This window comes from Lepisma saccharinum, chromosome 13, assembly GCF_977018435.1.
Source record: "Lepisma saccharinum chromosome 13, izLepSacc3.1, whole genome shotgun sequence".
NCBI classification, from domain to species: Eukaryota; Metazoa; Arthropoda; class Insecta; order Zygentoma; family Lepismatidae; genus Lepisma; species Lepisma saccharinum.
The window spans coordinates 1965224-1980890 of record NC_139241.1 but is presented as its reverse complement, the minus strand read 5'-3'; the positions used below and the strand labels follow the sequence as shown (position 1 = coordinate 1980890).

Sequence of the window (15667 nt, the reverse complement as noted above, 5' to 3'; positions counted from 1 at the left end):
TGTTTACTCTGTTCGGCTTCTATTCCTGTGTTTCTCTGAATATGTATTATTTCACTTCATGTGGGTTATTAGCCCTACGATGAAGCTAGGGCAGTGGGAGGAGTGCTCCCTTTAAGCCTCTGCCCTTGCTTGGTTTTCTTTCTGGGTTTGCTCCCATAGCCTTCGGGTCAAAACCCTTACCACAAGGCAGTGGGGTTGTAGCTCTTCCGCCTCTTAGGATGTTGGGACTCTACAGTCTTTTCCATCTCTAGAGCCGTTGGCCGGTTTTCTGTTAGGGTTCCTTCCCTTAGCCTTTGGGGATCCCTCCCCTCCCTACAAGGCAGTAGGGGCAGTGCTTATTTAATGGCGGCACTTCCTCGCCATGTCACAATGCTGTCATTGGGCTTTTCTGGGTTTTTATTGAGTATGGACTTGCCAAAGACCATCCTCCCCAGGCCCTGTTAGCATTGTCGCCTCGGTCCGGGACTGCTTATTTGGCATTGCCTTATTCGCAGCTAACCACCATATCTGGTGGCCGTTCGCTATCCGCCACCTGCGACCCGCCCAGTTGCTGAGGCTCGCATCGGAAAAAAGCTTCATTGAGGCTTCTACCGCTGGGTTTTATGTAATCTTGAAGTAAAAATAAACAAAGACTGCATTAGCGCTTTATTGCTTTTATCACTTTGCTTCACCAAACAACAAGTTTTATCAAATTATTGAACTACTCTCTTGTAATTTATGAAAAAATGAAGCTTTCATTTGACATTTTTAGGTCATGAATTCAGACCCTATAATCCTGTACGTCTCTTATTTCCCCTTTATAAATAATAAAGAAGTGAGACGTGGATTATATTATCGGCGCAGTGGAAGATTACCTATCATTCAGTAGGTAATTAAACTATTTAATGTAAAGCTTAATATTCATTCAACCATAATATTTATTAACAAATCAGATTATACTTTCCACATTTATGTATGTACCACAAGGTTCATTCACAACCCATCTAAACACCTAAGTACAACATTTTAGTATATTCAACAATAATAACCATGTATAATGTCCCCGTTAAATTGTAACAGTCCGTCCAATTAAATCGTCAAAAGTCAGTACGTAACGGCTATATGAGTCAACTGCAACCCCGCCCAAAACACCCACAACCTACATGACCCGGAGTAATCTACCCTTAAAAATTAAATATCCTCTTTAGCATTTTCAAAAGATAGACATAACTATATAAACGTTAGGCAAATTACACCAGGCCATGCAGGCCCATAAAGGGTAACAAACGGAAAAACAGTATACTCAGCCTGTGTCCAGTTAGTCCTACGTCTCCCCCAGTCGGCAAGGATCTGCCACGCCAAACTCCTCGCTCACCCAGCGCAGAAGCCTAGCCATTTGCATACCCTACCTTAGTCACGTATATTGCGTCTTCATTACGTCACCAATGTGTTATTGTACACTATGGGCTTACAAGACCTAATTATTATAATATCATCAGGGACCGTTTTATATGTAAAGACATATTTTTCATGTAACGCTAGAATGTATCATAATAGTAGTTGACCCAGTAATTAAAATACTTTGTGGGGATTATCACATAATTTTTTGGTGGGGGCTGGGGGTATGGGCGTGCATGCCTGAGCCTTGGAACGTAGTGATTGTGGAGAAGAGTGAATCTGTTAATCGAATTTGTTGTGTTATGCCCACTTCATGCACAGATAGGATAATCGGGACTGGACCTACAGTTTAAAAGTGGGATCTGAGCCACTGTGTAATGTGACTCCAATATCTCATGTGAGACATGACAGGAATGAAAATGAGTGTTTTTTTCGTGTAGAGGAGATAGGATTTGTAATTGGAAAGGGAATGAGGTTGGGACATATTTCTGAAAATTGGCATTCAGAGATTGGCAGAGGAAATGTCGATTTTTTTAATTCGTAAAAGGGAACAGAGAGTGGGACAACAGGGAATTGGGAAAATTGGAATACGATAAGAAAACATATCAAGGGAATTCCCGAACAAATGAAAGAATAATGAAGAGGAATTGGAAAATGCGTGATGGATGAGAGGGGAAGAATTCAGAATCGTGGGATTGAAAAGTGAATGTCGTAGGATAGAACAGTTGAAGTAACAAACTATTAGAAACCCATGATGAAGTCAGGGTGTAATGGCGACCCTTTCTACGGACACCCAAATGTCAACCTCCTCTTCCACGTAGTACATTTACAGGCTAGCGAGGCTCTGGCGTCCACTCACGGCCAGTATAATCCTCCATGGGCCTCGTGTGATTGTCCTTTCATGCATTTCATCTTATCATTCAGTCTCATCTTAGCAATTAGCCAAAAGGGGTAGAAAAGCGAAGTAAAATATTACAAATCAATCAATCAATCAAAGCCATGAGGAAGTCCGTTTTATGCACAGCCTGGGAGCAGAGGATAGAATTTACCGCTGGATCTGATTCGTAAACACGGAGCCCGTTGATGAAAGTTACTTCGCAACGGGTGACTGTAACCACTCCGCCACGGAGGTGGCTATAAACTAAAGGGAACGTAGACAGTAATGCTCTTCAGATTAGGAACGTAGTTTTTACGTCGCTTTACTGCCTATCTAGGTCAGTCGCGCCGATGAGGATGGATGAAGGATTGATGAAACAATTACTTTTATACACGAAACGAAATAAAATTATCGAAATAACTTAGACACTCACAGTTACAATAACAGACATTCCCATTCTCAAAGTTTGGTAAAGAGCATTTTACACAAGCATCCAGTTATACAATTCGTTACCAAGTGTGTAGTTATAAAAATATTGAGAGAACCATAGTCTTCAAAGGTAGAGTGGAAAAAATTACTGTTCGATGTACGGTGTAGAATATTTTCATGAATTAAATAATTTTATATTAATTTAGGTCGTATACATTATATAATATTGCATTTTTCCAGACATGCACTATACAGGGTGATTTAAAAAAGAAATTTCTATATGCTTTCAAAGTTGTAAAGTCCTTTTTGAATCACCCTGTAGAATAAGAAATAAAGATAAAATTGGCACTTTTGCATTTGTTTATATTGTATCATTGTTATAGTACTATAAAAACATAGTGTCCAATTTATGTATGTATAGGTATTATGTCGGCTGTCAGCATGTTATATTTAAAGTAAATGCCTCTTGAATAGTTTCGGTGTCAAACGTTCTCAGTAAATCTCAATGTCGATTCAGGCGCGGTTGACCTTATAGCGCACAGCCCAGTAATGTGCGGTGTTCACTTCAAGAATGAATGAACATTAAACAATTTCTTTATCTTTTCGGAATTTTTCGCAAAAAATCCTACGTAATAAGTTTGAGGCCGCAACACGACTTTTTTTTTTTTTTCCGAGAAAGATAAATCTCGGGCCAGCCGCGCTTGTGCAGTTCCTTAGTTGAACCCCCGCAGGACAACTGCCATGGTGAAAACACCGGGAAACTGATACTGTCGAAACTTCGTGTCAGGAAAACGGACATGCGCAGTTCGTGATCTCGCATAGCGCACCGTCCTCGCGGCCAAAGAGCTGCTTTTCCTCTTGCAGTGTTGCTCTGTGGCCTTCAAGTTTGAAGCGATACTTGACATATTCAATCTTATCTTTGTATCACTTTTGTGCCAAATATCGTATACGAACTGCAAGATTGTGGCAGAGATGGATGAGCAGCGATGAATGAAAACTGGATTTACAGAAAATGAATTAAAATAAAAGCAAAATAATTCGTGCATGCATTGAGACGTTTTCTCTTAAAGCTTTAAACACACGTGAAACTAACAGAATGGTACGATTGGAAGCCACGACCCTGTCAGCGTCTCAATTTTTTTTATTTTTGAAGTGCTTGGATAGTCGTTAAAAAAATATTAAATGATGCTTTGAGTGAAGCGAGGGGTGGACTCTAGGTAACGTCATTTGATGGAGAGTAGGTGTTGCTGCCTGTGCAGGAAGAATTGACCGCTGGAAATGGATATATTCGTAAACAAACATCCTCGTGAGAGCAGATTAGAGGTAAAGCATGTGCTTGTCGACCCACCCCAAATTTGAACAAGGCTGTCGCATTTAAAATCAAGGTGTTCCAGGTTCGATTTCTAGTGTGTACATATCATGTGCGATTACTCTTCAAGAACACCTCTGACGAGTCTATTTTTAAATTGTAGTTATAGCTTACAATTGATACGATATTCATTATAATTTGGGCTGTATGACATAATTTAGGCCAGTGATTCATAAACACATCCCAACACCTTCGTAACAGTTTCTCATTCTTTTCCCATGCAACCCAAAATTTTCCATAAAGGCACAATTTATTATCGTTTCAGCGATTAATTTATTCGTATATCCCTACTATACAACATCATACTCCCACATAAGAACATTCTGGACAAGCCCCCATCCTACTTGTTTGGCGGAGAAAGTCTTATTTGCGGAAACTGAATATGTTTCATACAGTGGCGTGCCCAAGGAGGAATGGTGGGGATTATAACCTCCCCCTTTGGCCTAGCATTTCTAAAAAAAAAATGAACAGCAGAGACAGGAAAATATGTCAAAATGATGACTGGCTATAGTAAAAAATGTATGCCCCCCCCTTTTCGAAAATAGAGGGCACGCCACTGGTTTCATATTACATCGGTGAACCCCTAGGAAAACAATCCACGAGCCGTTCCTGTGTCGATTATAACGATGCCTTGCCCAGGATTCGAATCTGGAGACCTTGCAGTCCACTTAATTCTCTGTGAAAATATATAAATTCTCGATAAGTTGTATCTGGTTTGGAAACTGGAAATGCCTAGCCTGCTGCACTAACCAACCCGTTGCGATGGTCGGCCACCTATTCTAACAGAGCTGCGCGGGGAAACACCTCTAGCTGCAAACTGTGACGCAATTCTCTCGTGTCTAGTCACCTTGGATTCGATGAAAGATTTTCGTAACCAGAACGAGGCACCAGATATGGGCGTGCGCAATGTTGCGTCATTGTTGCTAAACCAACACGTTGCGTTCGATAAGGGGCCGCACAATTGAAGTGCGGCCGTGTGCAAAGAGAGATAACGTCCACGTGAGTGTACACTGTAACTGACAGCTCTTTCCCGGGAATCCTGCGAGATAAGTGTTTTCAGCGAGATCCTTACCGTACTCACCTTCATCTAAAAAGGTCTCACTTATCGCACATCGTATTGAACACCCGCCTCGGTCTTCGTCTTCTGACGTAAGCGCAGATTGCTTTATGTTAGGGTAGGCACATGGTCGTCCCAGAGGGACACTTGCTTCCCCCCCCCCTCCTCTCCTGAGATATCTTGAAAAAGTCATTTCAGTGGTAAAATTCGAGCGATATTATAACAAATAATATTATTTTCTGTTATTTTCAAGCCACCGTGGTCAACAAAATAACAAAAAGAACGTTTTCACCACAGAAATTTGAATCATGTTGACTGTCCAACTAAGCGCACGTCCATGAAATTAGGCGAGTGTCAGGTGATCGCGCTGTTGCCACGTCGGAGCACAACCCCGTGTGTTGGGAGGTTTAGGAGAATGAAAGATCTCGTTGTTGAGTTGGTCTTTGTAATCCACGTGATGCAAACTGACAGCACTTGCTCGACAGGTCAGGGGTGACACACAAGTGCCCTGGAGAGAGGTCGGTCTGACGCTCGAACTAGGCAACGCAGCCCGGTTGACGTTGCCACAACTTTTGTCCCGCTCCTCCTTTGCTTTACCCATATGTGCACCAGCGCAATTCTGCCCAGCCGCCTATTTTCATTGCTGTGCTTTTAGTGGTGTTCGGGACGTAGAATTTTTGCTTGCAACAGGATTGGGAAGGGAAAGTTTCACAATCCCGGCGTTCGGGATTGAATAACATTCTCCATTTCCTGATGGAAAATTTTCGAAATTTCCGATCCTGAAAGTGCTCTCTGTTCCACATCTGTGCATTGTTAAATAAGTACAAGAAGGCAAAGAACTATTATCAGCAAAGTGATATTGTGTAGAGAAATGGAGCAAGTGGAATCCAGTTTTTATTTAAATATTGGACTCAAGTTTGAACTTGTCAACAATTTTATTTGCATTTTTAATTTTATGATTTGTTAAGTAATAATAATAACAACAACAATTTCACTTTGCCCCCCCCCCCTCCCGAGAAAATTTAGAGCTCTTTGCATAAATACACTGCTGCAATTATTTTTCGGGACTTGACCCAAATGGTATTACTTATGCCAAGAGCCCAAATCTAACATGTTTAATCTAACAACTAAAGCGTTTATCCTGACGAAGCTCAATACAGTGTGCGGTAAGTGAGATCCCATCTAAAACTGCCGAGAGCGTTATCTATCGTTTCGAGAGAATTTATCTGTAGATAATGAAAGCCTTGCTATTTATCCTTCCGTGTAGGCTTATCGAATTCGCTCACTCAATGGAGAACGAACCAAGTCGCTAGCAGGACCAGTCGTTGAAGTTATTCTTAGTTTGTGCGTGCGGAAAACCGTGTACCATAGGTGTGTGTCGAGTCTCGCGCACGCACCTGCCAATACGTGGACATGTGGTACTTGATAGACTCGCTGAAGCTGCTCAACTGCAGAAATGGGCCTCCGGAAGACTTGTGAGTATTATTCAGGCACAAAGTGAGAAGTATCGGGTTATTAAAAAAACAAGGATCCGATTTCAAAATGTTATTTCCAACAAACAATACACGGCATAAACACAATCCACACATCATTAGATACATTAAGGTTCAAAGTTTTGTTGTAGAACAATTGGTGACGTTTCGTGTGCTACAATTTGCGAAAAGTGAATCCATTGTTCAAGTGCAACGCAAAATTCCAACCTTCTGCCAGGGTGCTACTTGTACGGCTGCATTTCCACAACACAGGCAAGCCTAGAACTGAATCGGACCTTGAAGAGTAGCAGACAAACTGTTTTTTGAGGAATGCCCACATTTTCTAGGGCTAGGGTTGCGAGACGTCCCGTATATACGGGATTGTCCCCTTTTTTAAAGGAATGTCCCGGAAAATGTTCTCGGGACGCCCATTTGTCCGGTATTTAGCTAAAGAATAAACGAATTCAAATTTCAAATACATTTTATGCAACAAGAAATTAATAACAATTTATAACTAACCTAATTGGATACCAATTATCATTTACCACTCAAACCTCAAATTAACATTGGCGTAGAACTGCCGATTGTTGGTTTGTCTAATAAGAAGCGACTCACGACTGGCAAAGGCAGTTCTTGTTCCAATACAGCTATCACTTGTTTCTTTTCTTGGCCAATGGAATTAGAGTGGAGTGGATGATATTCAGAGCTTAGGGGATGTAAAAAGTTTTCTTTCATAAAAGAAAGTGTTCTTATAATAGTGAGTATTCTAAACAAAGGTCATCTTAAAGGACGCCAAGTGTTCACTCAAATATTAATATATTTTGTCAAAATGTTAAAAATTAGGCATTAACAGTGCTTTAAACTGCAATTCATTTTGTAATGTTTAAAAATGTTATAAAAATAAATTTAACTATATCCATGTCTATATGTCCCGTTTTTTTGTTTTAGGAATCTGGCAACCCTATCTAGGGCTCTCGAATAAGCTCGACATTTTGATCGGACGTCTCGCGGGCGACCAGTGCTTTTCCCTTTGCATATGCAACCATCTTCGACTAATTTCTTATGCCACTCCTAAATTTACTTACAACAAGGCGGCTCTTTGTTGAATCCACGGCGGAATTCACGTTGCACTTGATGCGTGGATTATGTTTCTGTCGTGTTGTTGGAAGTAACATTTTGAAATCTGCTCTTTCTTTTTGACACCCTGTACATAAAGTAGACTATCCACCATGGTAAACTGCTCATTGTGTTGCTTCATCCATTGGTGAATTTAGCTGGCGGGGTACGGGGATGAGTATTGACAGCATTATATTACAACGAACAAAACTGTTCGAGAGATCCTTTTTCAGATAGGTAAAGAATACAACGAGGTTTATTAATCAACCTTCATTAACCCTTAAATCTATTGGACATACACTTAAATAAGTCGGCACCTGAAATGGAATCCAGGGCTTGTTGGTTACCAGAAAATAACATTAACCGATTGACACAAAGCAAAGGCATTCTACGCCCAATATCTCCCATGTTTGTGACAGTTTCGTCATAGGAAATGAATTCTCAAGCTTATCACCAGGTAAAGGATTTATATGTAGTAAAAATGTGCAATATATGTAAATACATATTTAGTTATTTTCACCAAAATATGGAATTAAATATGGGCTTAAAATTGTAAATATTACCTTTTTCATAACATAAGAGACTACACGAGCTACATAAAATACAGTCTTGGGATTGTGACTGTCTTGAAGAGAAACCAGAAGCGAATCCCCTACTACAGTGCGTCCATTTCGATCTGCAGCCGAGAGATCGGGAGAAACGTGGCGGGCGGCGCTGACGGAGATGCCGACATTTGAGGCCTGTAATGCCCGCTTATTTTTGTGGACATCTTGCAAAACGAGCACTAACCTGTGTTATAACACGCAAAAGTTCTTCTGTAATTCTTCCAAGTTCCACCCTTATATACACAAATAAATATGCTTTAGAAATTATATTAAGAGCCACAGATAATACTCTGTAAAACATTTTAATCATAGTTTTGACCAGTAACGTCCTGCTTAAGTTTATATCCTTTAAAGAGTTTTGTGTCGATGGGGATCGTTTGGAGGTTTCGAATGTGCAACACTGTATCAAGATTACGCTGCAGACGAACCGTTAAAAGCTAATGGTGTTCGTGAGCTTCCTTGCAATCCGAAATCTCCTAGCTCAAGTTTTTTGTTCCTTCGCGACTACAGAGCTGTGAATATAGTGGCAGGCAGATGTAAACCAAGAGCGTGTTAATTTCGTACTGTGCGTAAGAGTGTTATTCTTGGTTACTTGCCGTTACTTGTTTGTGTTATTGCAGTGTGTATGTGTGTTGTGTCAGTCAGACGATTGGAATGTCAGCCGCAAGGTTCACGTTAGAACAAAGAATGTATGACACTTACGTGAAAACAGACTCGTGTCGAGACGTGTGTAGGCAATTTGTACAGAAATTCCCAGGCGTGTAGGTGGACATCACTTTGAACAACTCTTATAACACAGGTTAGTGCTAGTTTTTCAATATTTATATAAATGTCTGCATATGTTCATAAAACTATGCGGGCATTACAGGCCGCAAATGTCGGCACCTCCGTCAGCGCCGCCCGCCACGTTTCTCCCGATCTCTCGGCTGCAGATCGAAATGGACGCACGGTATATAGTAGCGAGGGTGTGGTTAGCAATGGGCTGCTCGACTTGGGACGCTCTTCGAACGTTGCCAAAATAACGTTTGTAACGACCAGGAGCCGATGCTTGCGCCCCCATTGTCTATTGTTGACAACAATTATTGTAAAGAAACAGGAATTTCAAGTGTCTTAAAACCAAGCAGTTGGGAGGTGGAAAAAAAAGTGGTTATTGCGCGAATAGGGAGGGAGTATATGTTGAGAAAGGTTCTGAAATATGTAAATAATATGTAAAAATAATTTAAATATGTAAATTAATAGCCAAAACATAATGCATATACAAATATGGAAAATAAAAACTGAATTTTTAGTCTACATGCCATGATGTGCAAACATAATGCAAAATATAACTGATTTCAGTATCATACATAAATATGTATTTACATATAAATCTTTTCACTGCTCATAAGCATGAATGGCGCGTTACATAAACACCTCCCGCCGTAAGAGAAACCTTCAGTTGTGACACTGATCTAGTTCCGCTGCCCGCTAATCTCGTGGACTGACCTCGCAGTCTGCAAGATCCGATCCCGGTCAGACAAGATGGAGGGCGGCGGAATCTCTGGGTCCTTCGCAAGCCGTGTTTATGTCCCGTGCTTTCACTTGTTTGCGAGGGGAAAGCTTGGGAACTGGTTTTACTGCGCTTGTTGCATCACGGCTCTTGCCTGCAATCAATGCAGCCAACGTGGAAACTTGGTGCAAGAAGCTCCTAAGAGCCCAAAGCTCAAACATGAATTTTGTTATTTTGCGTCGTTTTCCTGCCACTTGTAGCTAATCGCGATGGTGAGGATGAGTGATGATATGATGAAGGGACACCCACACAAAATACACCCATGACCAGGCCAGGATTGGAACCCACCCTAATTTTGTACCAAACAGTTTAGTAATAAATTATTATAAGTAGGGTCCGCGACTTTATGTTGTAACATATTTTTTATTTGGCATCGGGTCGAATACTGGGGTGATATCTTTACGTATCTGATGAAAATCAGCCGAAATAGACAAAATTTATGAGGCATATTTTGATATATTTTACCAATTTGGTGTTTTTACAACGAATTTCATCAATTTTCTCGTAATAATTCCTGTATAGTTTCATTATTGTCTTGCATATAATGGGTTATTCTATAATTTATTCTTCATACCTTTAGCGCAACGTTCATATTATCGATGGCAGGATAAGGAAATTATGTAGCAACTAGTAGAGTGGGATCAGGCACGTATTTAGAAATTTATTTCGTGCGTGGGGGGGGGGGGGGCTGGGTTCGAACCAAGTGTCTCAAATAATAATATTGACGTTTAAATTACAATAATTGTTATAATTATATTCAATTAAAATAATATTAATTAAAATATATAAATTAATATTGTATTGCTATTCTTTATATGAATAGGTAAAAATACGGTATAAGAATAAAGATATACAAACATGTATTCATTATCTAGCGTATCTGTAGTTAAGATCGCTTAAATTTTGCTTGAAAGGAACTGTCCTGACAAGCAAATCGGTGCCAAATAGATAAATAATAATCATATTTTTTAAATAACAAAAACGAATGTTACATCCAGTTGATAATTAATAATGAATAATTATTCAACGAAGGAGTCATTGTCCTACGTTATCTTTTGTTTAGTCAGACACACATCAAATTAATGTTATATAAAGCAATTATAAAAACTAAATATGTATTGCCTTCAAATAAGTTCGTGGAAATAAATATCACTGGATGTATAAAAAATGTTAAACAACGTATATTTTCAATATTTAATTTTTGTAATTGGTAAGCCTTTCGGGGTGGGGGTCCGGACCCCATGGACCCCCTAAATACGTCCTCGAGTGGGATCCATGAGTATTACCGTGTAAATTGTCCATGACTATTTTCATTAATTTTTCTCTTGCATGCTATATGTTTTTAAGCATGGATTTTTTATGTATGCTGGTGCAGAAGTTGTCAACAGCTTGTTTTGAGTTTTCTTTTTATTCTTGTCAAGCTCTTATTGGGTCAAATGAAGTGCACGAACATGGTGATGGACACTTTGCAGGGTAACACTCATGGATCCCACCGTACAGAACAGCGTAGTCGAGCTTCCCTGGAAGATACTGAGTTACTGTATAATGAGAAATTCGAAAGTACCGTTGTGCATATTTTTGCCTTTACCAGGAATATTTTTAATTTTTGACACATTTTCATGTTTGACATATTTTTACATTTTTGATATAATTGCATATATATTTTATAGTTTTATAGAACATAAAGTTCCGGGCCCCGATTACAAGTACCGGTAATACCATCACATATTTAACCCATTAGTGCCCAGAATATTTCTTTTCAGATATCTGTTTTATACTTGAATATAAGGCTATTGAGGGTCAGATATTATGCTTAACTTGAGTTTCGATATGATATCTTTACTTGTTAAAGAGTGGAGGGGGGCCCACAAATGTGGGCACTGGGCACTAATGGGTGGGGTGTTTACTTGCCCACAAATGTGGGCACTGGGCACTAATGGATCTCCTGATATTTATTATGATAGAGCAATTATAATAAGTCACTCTTCTACAAGAGCTTTAAAGTAATTTATAATGCAAAGATTCTAAATTTATTAAAGTACAGTTGGTCTGTTAAACATTTTATGCACAGAAGTATACTAGAATTTACATAATATCTCCTTGTATATATAATGGTAGAGTTTTTTTCTTAGTAAATTACTCCCAAAATATTTCGTCTACATGAGCTTCAAATAAATTTATAATGCAAATTTCTGGATTTAGAAAAGTATCTCTTCGATTTTTCAAAAGTTTATTTGTGTCTGTGAAACCGTTCAAAACATTTGATGTGACATCCCACGTTGCACTTTCTTGCACTTTTTCCAAGTATTCTTCTTGCACTCTCCACATCGTATTTGTGTTTTGATGGTATATCACAGTGGTTTCCAACTTCAAAAGGTCCGAGGGCCAAAATTATATCCAGCAGTTGATAGGCGGGCCGCATTTTTTTTTGGGGGGGGGGATTAAAAATTACAAAAATTGTAAGTACTGAACTGAAAATGTAGTACTTTCGCATGACCTACATTTCGAAAATGAGGCAATAAAACAATGGAATTACAAATCAAAATTGTATAATTACAATTTATTTCACAAAAACCCAATACTTATTGATGAATTGAAAGAAATTAAAGACACACCATACAAATAAGAATACTTCATAGTAAGTGTTCAATGTGAAAATTGAGCCCGATCTGCTTCTTTTATTAAAGATGTATTTGAATTTCTGTATTTGAAAGTCTCAGAAGGTGAAGGAGTGAAGAATCTGCCAGTCTGCTTCTGTAGCGGTTCTTGATAAACTTCATTGAAGAAAAAACTCTTTCACACGTGTATGTGCTGCCGAACATTGATGTCATTCTTTACCCAAAACTACGAAGGTTTGGAAAGCGTTCCTTTATAAGGTATTTGAAAAACTCTGGCCCCTTTTCTTGCCTAGTTTGAAGGAACACATCGCCTTGCAAATCAAGCAATTCAGGTTCGAGAGAAGCTATTTTCATTTTCAATCTTACGTTTTTTGGAGATATTGCTCATTTCGATATTTGCACAAACTTTAACAATCAGTCACAGTACAATCCGAGTTGGAACACTGGAAATCTCTTCGTACTTCGTGCGTAGTGAAACAGATCTCTATAGCGCCGCAGTTCGTTTCTAAACACACAGAGTGAAGCCTTCGCGCAAGCGGGCGAGTTCATTCCACATAGCGAAGGGGTGGAATGCATGGTGTAAAGAGAAAGTTACGTCACTTTAGATTCTTCTGATGATCATTATTGACTGCAAAATCAATTCTACCTGTGATATGGTCTTTCTTCACAGAGCTTCCGTTCCTTCAGTAAAAATATAACGTATTTTAATAAAAATAAATAAAATTAACGTATTTTGCAAACTGGCTTCGCGGGCCGCAGAAAAAGGCAACGGGGGCCGCATGCGGCCCGCGGGCCGCCAGTTGGAAACCCCTATATCAGATGTGAAGAGCACCATCTAGTCGTATATTATCGTCAACTAGTTTCTTCCCAGTTGTGGATACTCGTGACTGCCTTGGATGCTCTTGTGTGTACCTAGACAAATAATTCTGAACTACAAAGCGGGTGAATGCGAGAAGATCTAGACCGTGCTGGTGTCCAATGGGTGTTAATCTGTACAGCTGCCAAGCATTATTCATTGTAACATTTAAAAAATAAGCAATGAGTTGCCAGTACCATTTTCGGTTTCGAATTGTGATGCTGTAAGTAGATATGTTCTGATCCATTTGGTCTATTCCACCCATGTAAGTGTTGTACCTCGCAATGCAAGTTGGCTGATCTATAAAAATATGCTTCTTTTCTGCTCGACACCATCTTTTACTTTTCCCCAATGAATGCACACCACAGCTCTTCCATGCTACAGTTACAACGTTGTTGTCAATGTATTGCACCAAAGTTATTGCAGATTTTGTGCCCGACCTGGTTATACGAACCACGGATTTCCTTCTTGAACACTTTGGAATTAATGAGAGGAGCATTTTCAACTCGATTTACTCAGATTGTACCAACTGCATCATGCCCTTTTTGAAGTAAGGAGTCAAACAATCTGAGGGACGTAAAGAAATTGTCCATGTACAGGCAATATGTAGTATCAGGTGGCATTTTGTTGACCAGTTCCGTAACAACAGAACCACCTACTCCAAGTTCAGGAATAGTATTACCTGTTGAGGCCCCCTGGTATGGTTCCACCTCGAAGCTGATTACCAGATAAATGTGTGATATCAAAATCTTCTTCAGAAGCGCTATCCTCATCGCTGGCCAATGCATTTTCAGGTGGTTGAATATACACATCCGCATGAAGTACGTCATCCTCTTCAAGAAGAGCTGCGATTTCTTCAACATTTAGCCTGGGCAGAAAAATAAATGCTTGTATTTATCTGATACCATTAGATATAAACAAAATTTCAGTCAACTTGAAAAGAACGAACGGCAAGGAGGCATTAAATGACAGTAGCTATTTCCAAGCCTATTTTATGCCCTTCCATTTAGAAAAAAATCCGATGGCTATATAACAAAACATATACAAAGGAAATCCGTTTCCGCAATGAAGAAAACTCATAAACTTCATTGGTTTTGGTATATAATTTATAAATGCGATGTAGTAAATATTCTATGTTCCTTTTGCAATCAATGTTTTTGTGTAAACTACAATTCATGTGAAATATAGGTCTATGGCTCAATGTTAAAAAAAAAATAGCTACGAAAACTGCTGTGGAAGTTCACCCACCCTCTTGTGCCCAGTGCCAACAAAAGTGGGCAGTAAAAATTAAACCCTTACTGTTACTATGCTATGAAGTTCAAAGAACCTTTTACTTTATAATAATAAACATAGATCATAGTAGTTTAAAATGACCCTAACAAATAATAGGTAGACCTGTTTAAAAACAATGAGAAAATAACTTACCTTCTGGAACTCGCCATGCTCGTAGACTTATCAACTACAACGTACTTCAACAATAGCTCATGCCAAAACGAATGCAACGTTCAATTTGATAACACCACTGCAGATCACTGTTGTCAACTCGTAACTGACAATACCAACAATTTCACAATCAATTTTTATTTACATAGTTTGTGGGTATGATCAATAACTGCCAACAGGCGCCCACAAATGTGGGCACTGGGCACTAATGGGTTAAGCATTGCATAATGGTCGCACCCTAGTTCCTTTGCAGAAAAAATTGGCATAAAATCTGCGACAATTATGTCGTAAATTACGATATGTCCCAACATGTGCATGCATAAATAAATCCCATAATGCTCCCAACGGGGTCTGGTTACCATTAAGAATAGCGTGTCTCTGGGACACCTTCCAGAATGCATTACGTAATACATGAATTGCAATTCAAGACGGTGCATTTCCTTGGGTAGTGCCAAGTTACCGGCGAATAGCACGCGCGCTGGTGCGTGGTCAGTTTCCTTGGCAGCCTTCGCGACCAGGTACAAAAGAGATTTTGCAATCGTCTTCGTTTGGTGACACGCGTGCCCTGATTGGCTGGCTCTGACGCAACTCGACACCGTCCATTTTACAGTGGCGGATCCGGAAGTTACGGTTGGGAGGGTCGAATTTCACCTGGCCGAGAATGAATTCTAATCTACACTTACGCTCTTTTATGTTAACAATGTGTAGTGCCGTAAACAGGAATCAACCTGACCCATGTTCTAGAGATTAGAGTATTGTTTTGCAAGAGTAGAGGTCCAGGGTTCGAAGGGATGGTTATTATTATTATCACGCTAATAAACAATCGCCGCAAAGTCAGGGGTCTTAGGCATTGGTGTTCTTGCGGATGTCCGTTCATCAGTTTCATCATTCATCCTCAT

At 39.6% G+C, this 15667-nt stretch overlaps 1 protein-coding gene across 4 annotated transcripts in view; it reads left to right on the top strand.

Moving 5' to 3' along the window:
• The window catches only part of Mob2 (MOB kinase activator 2), a 435540-nt gene that overhangs the window by 352608 nt on the left and 67265 nt on the right, over positions 1-15667 (top strand). The window contains exon 1 of one of the 4 annotated variants that reach the window (XM_083133779.1): positions 6508-6584. The exons of the other annotated variants lie outside the window; for them this stretch is intronic. Within the exon in view, the coding sequence (XP_082989905.1) occupies positions 6523-6584 (62 nt within the window). The 5' untranslated portion in view covers positions 6508-6522. Of the gene's footprint in view, positions 1-6507; positions 6585-15667 lie in introns of those variants that run through there. 4 annotated transcript variants of the gene reach the window in all.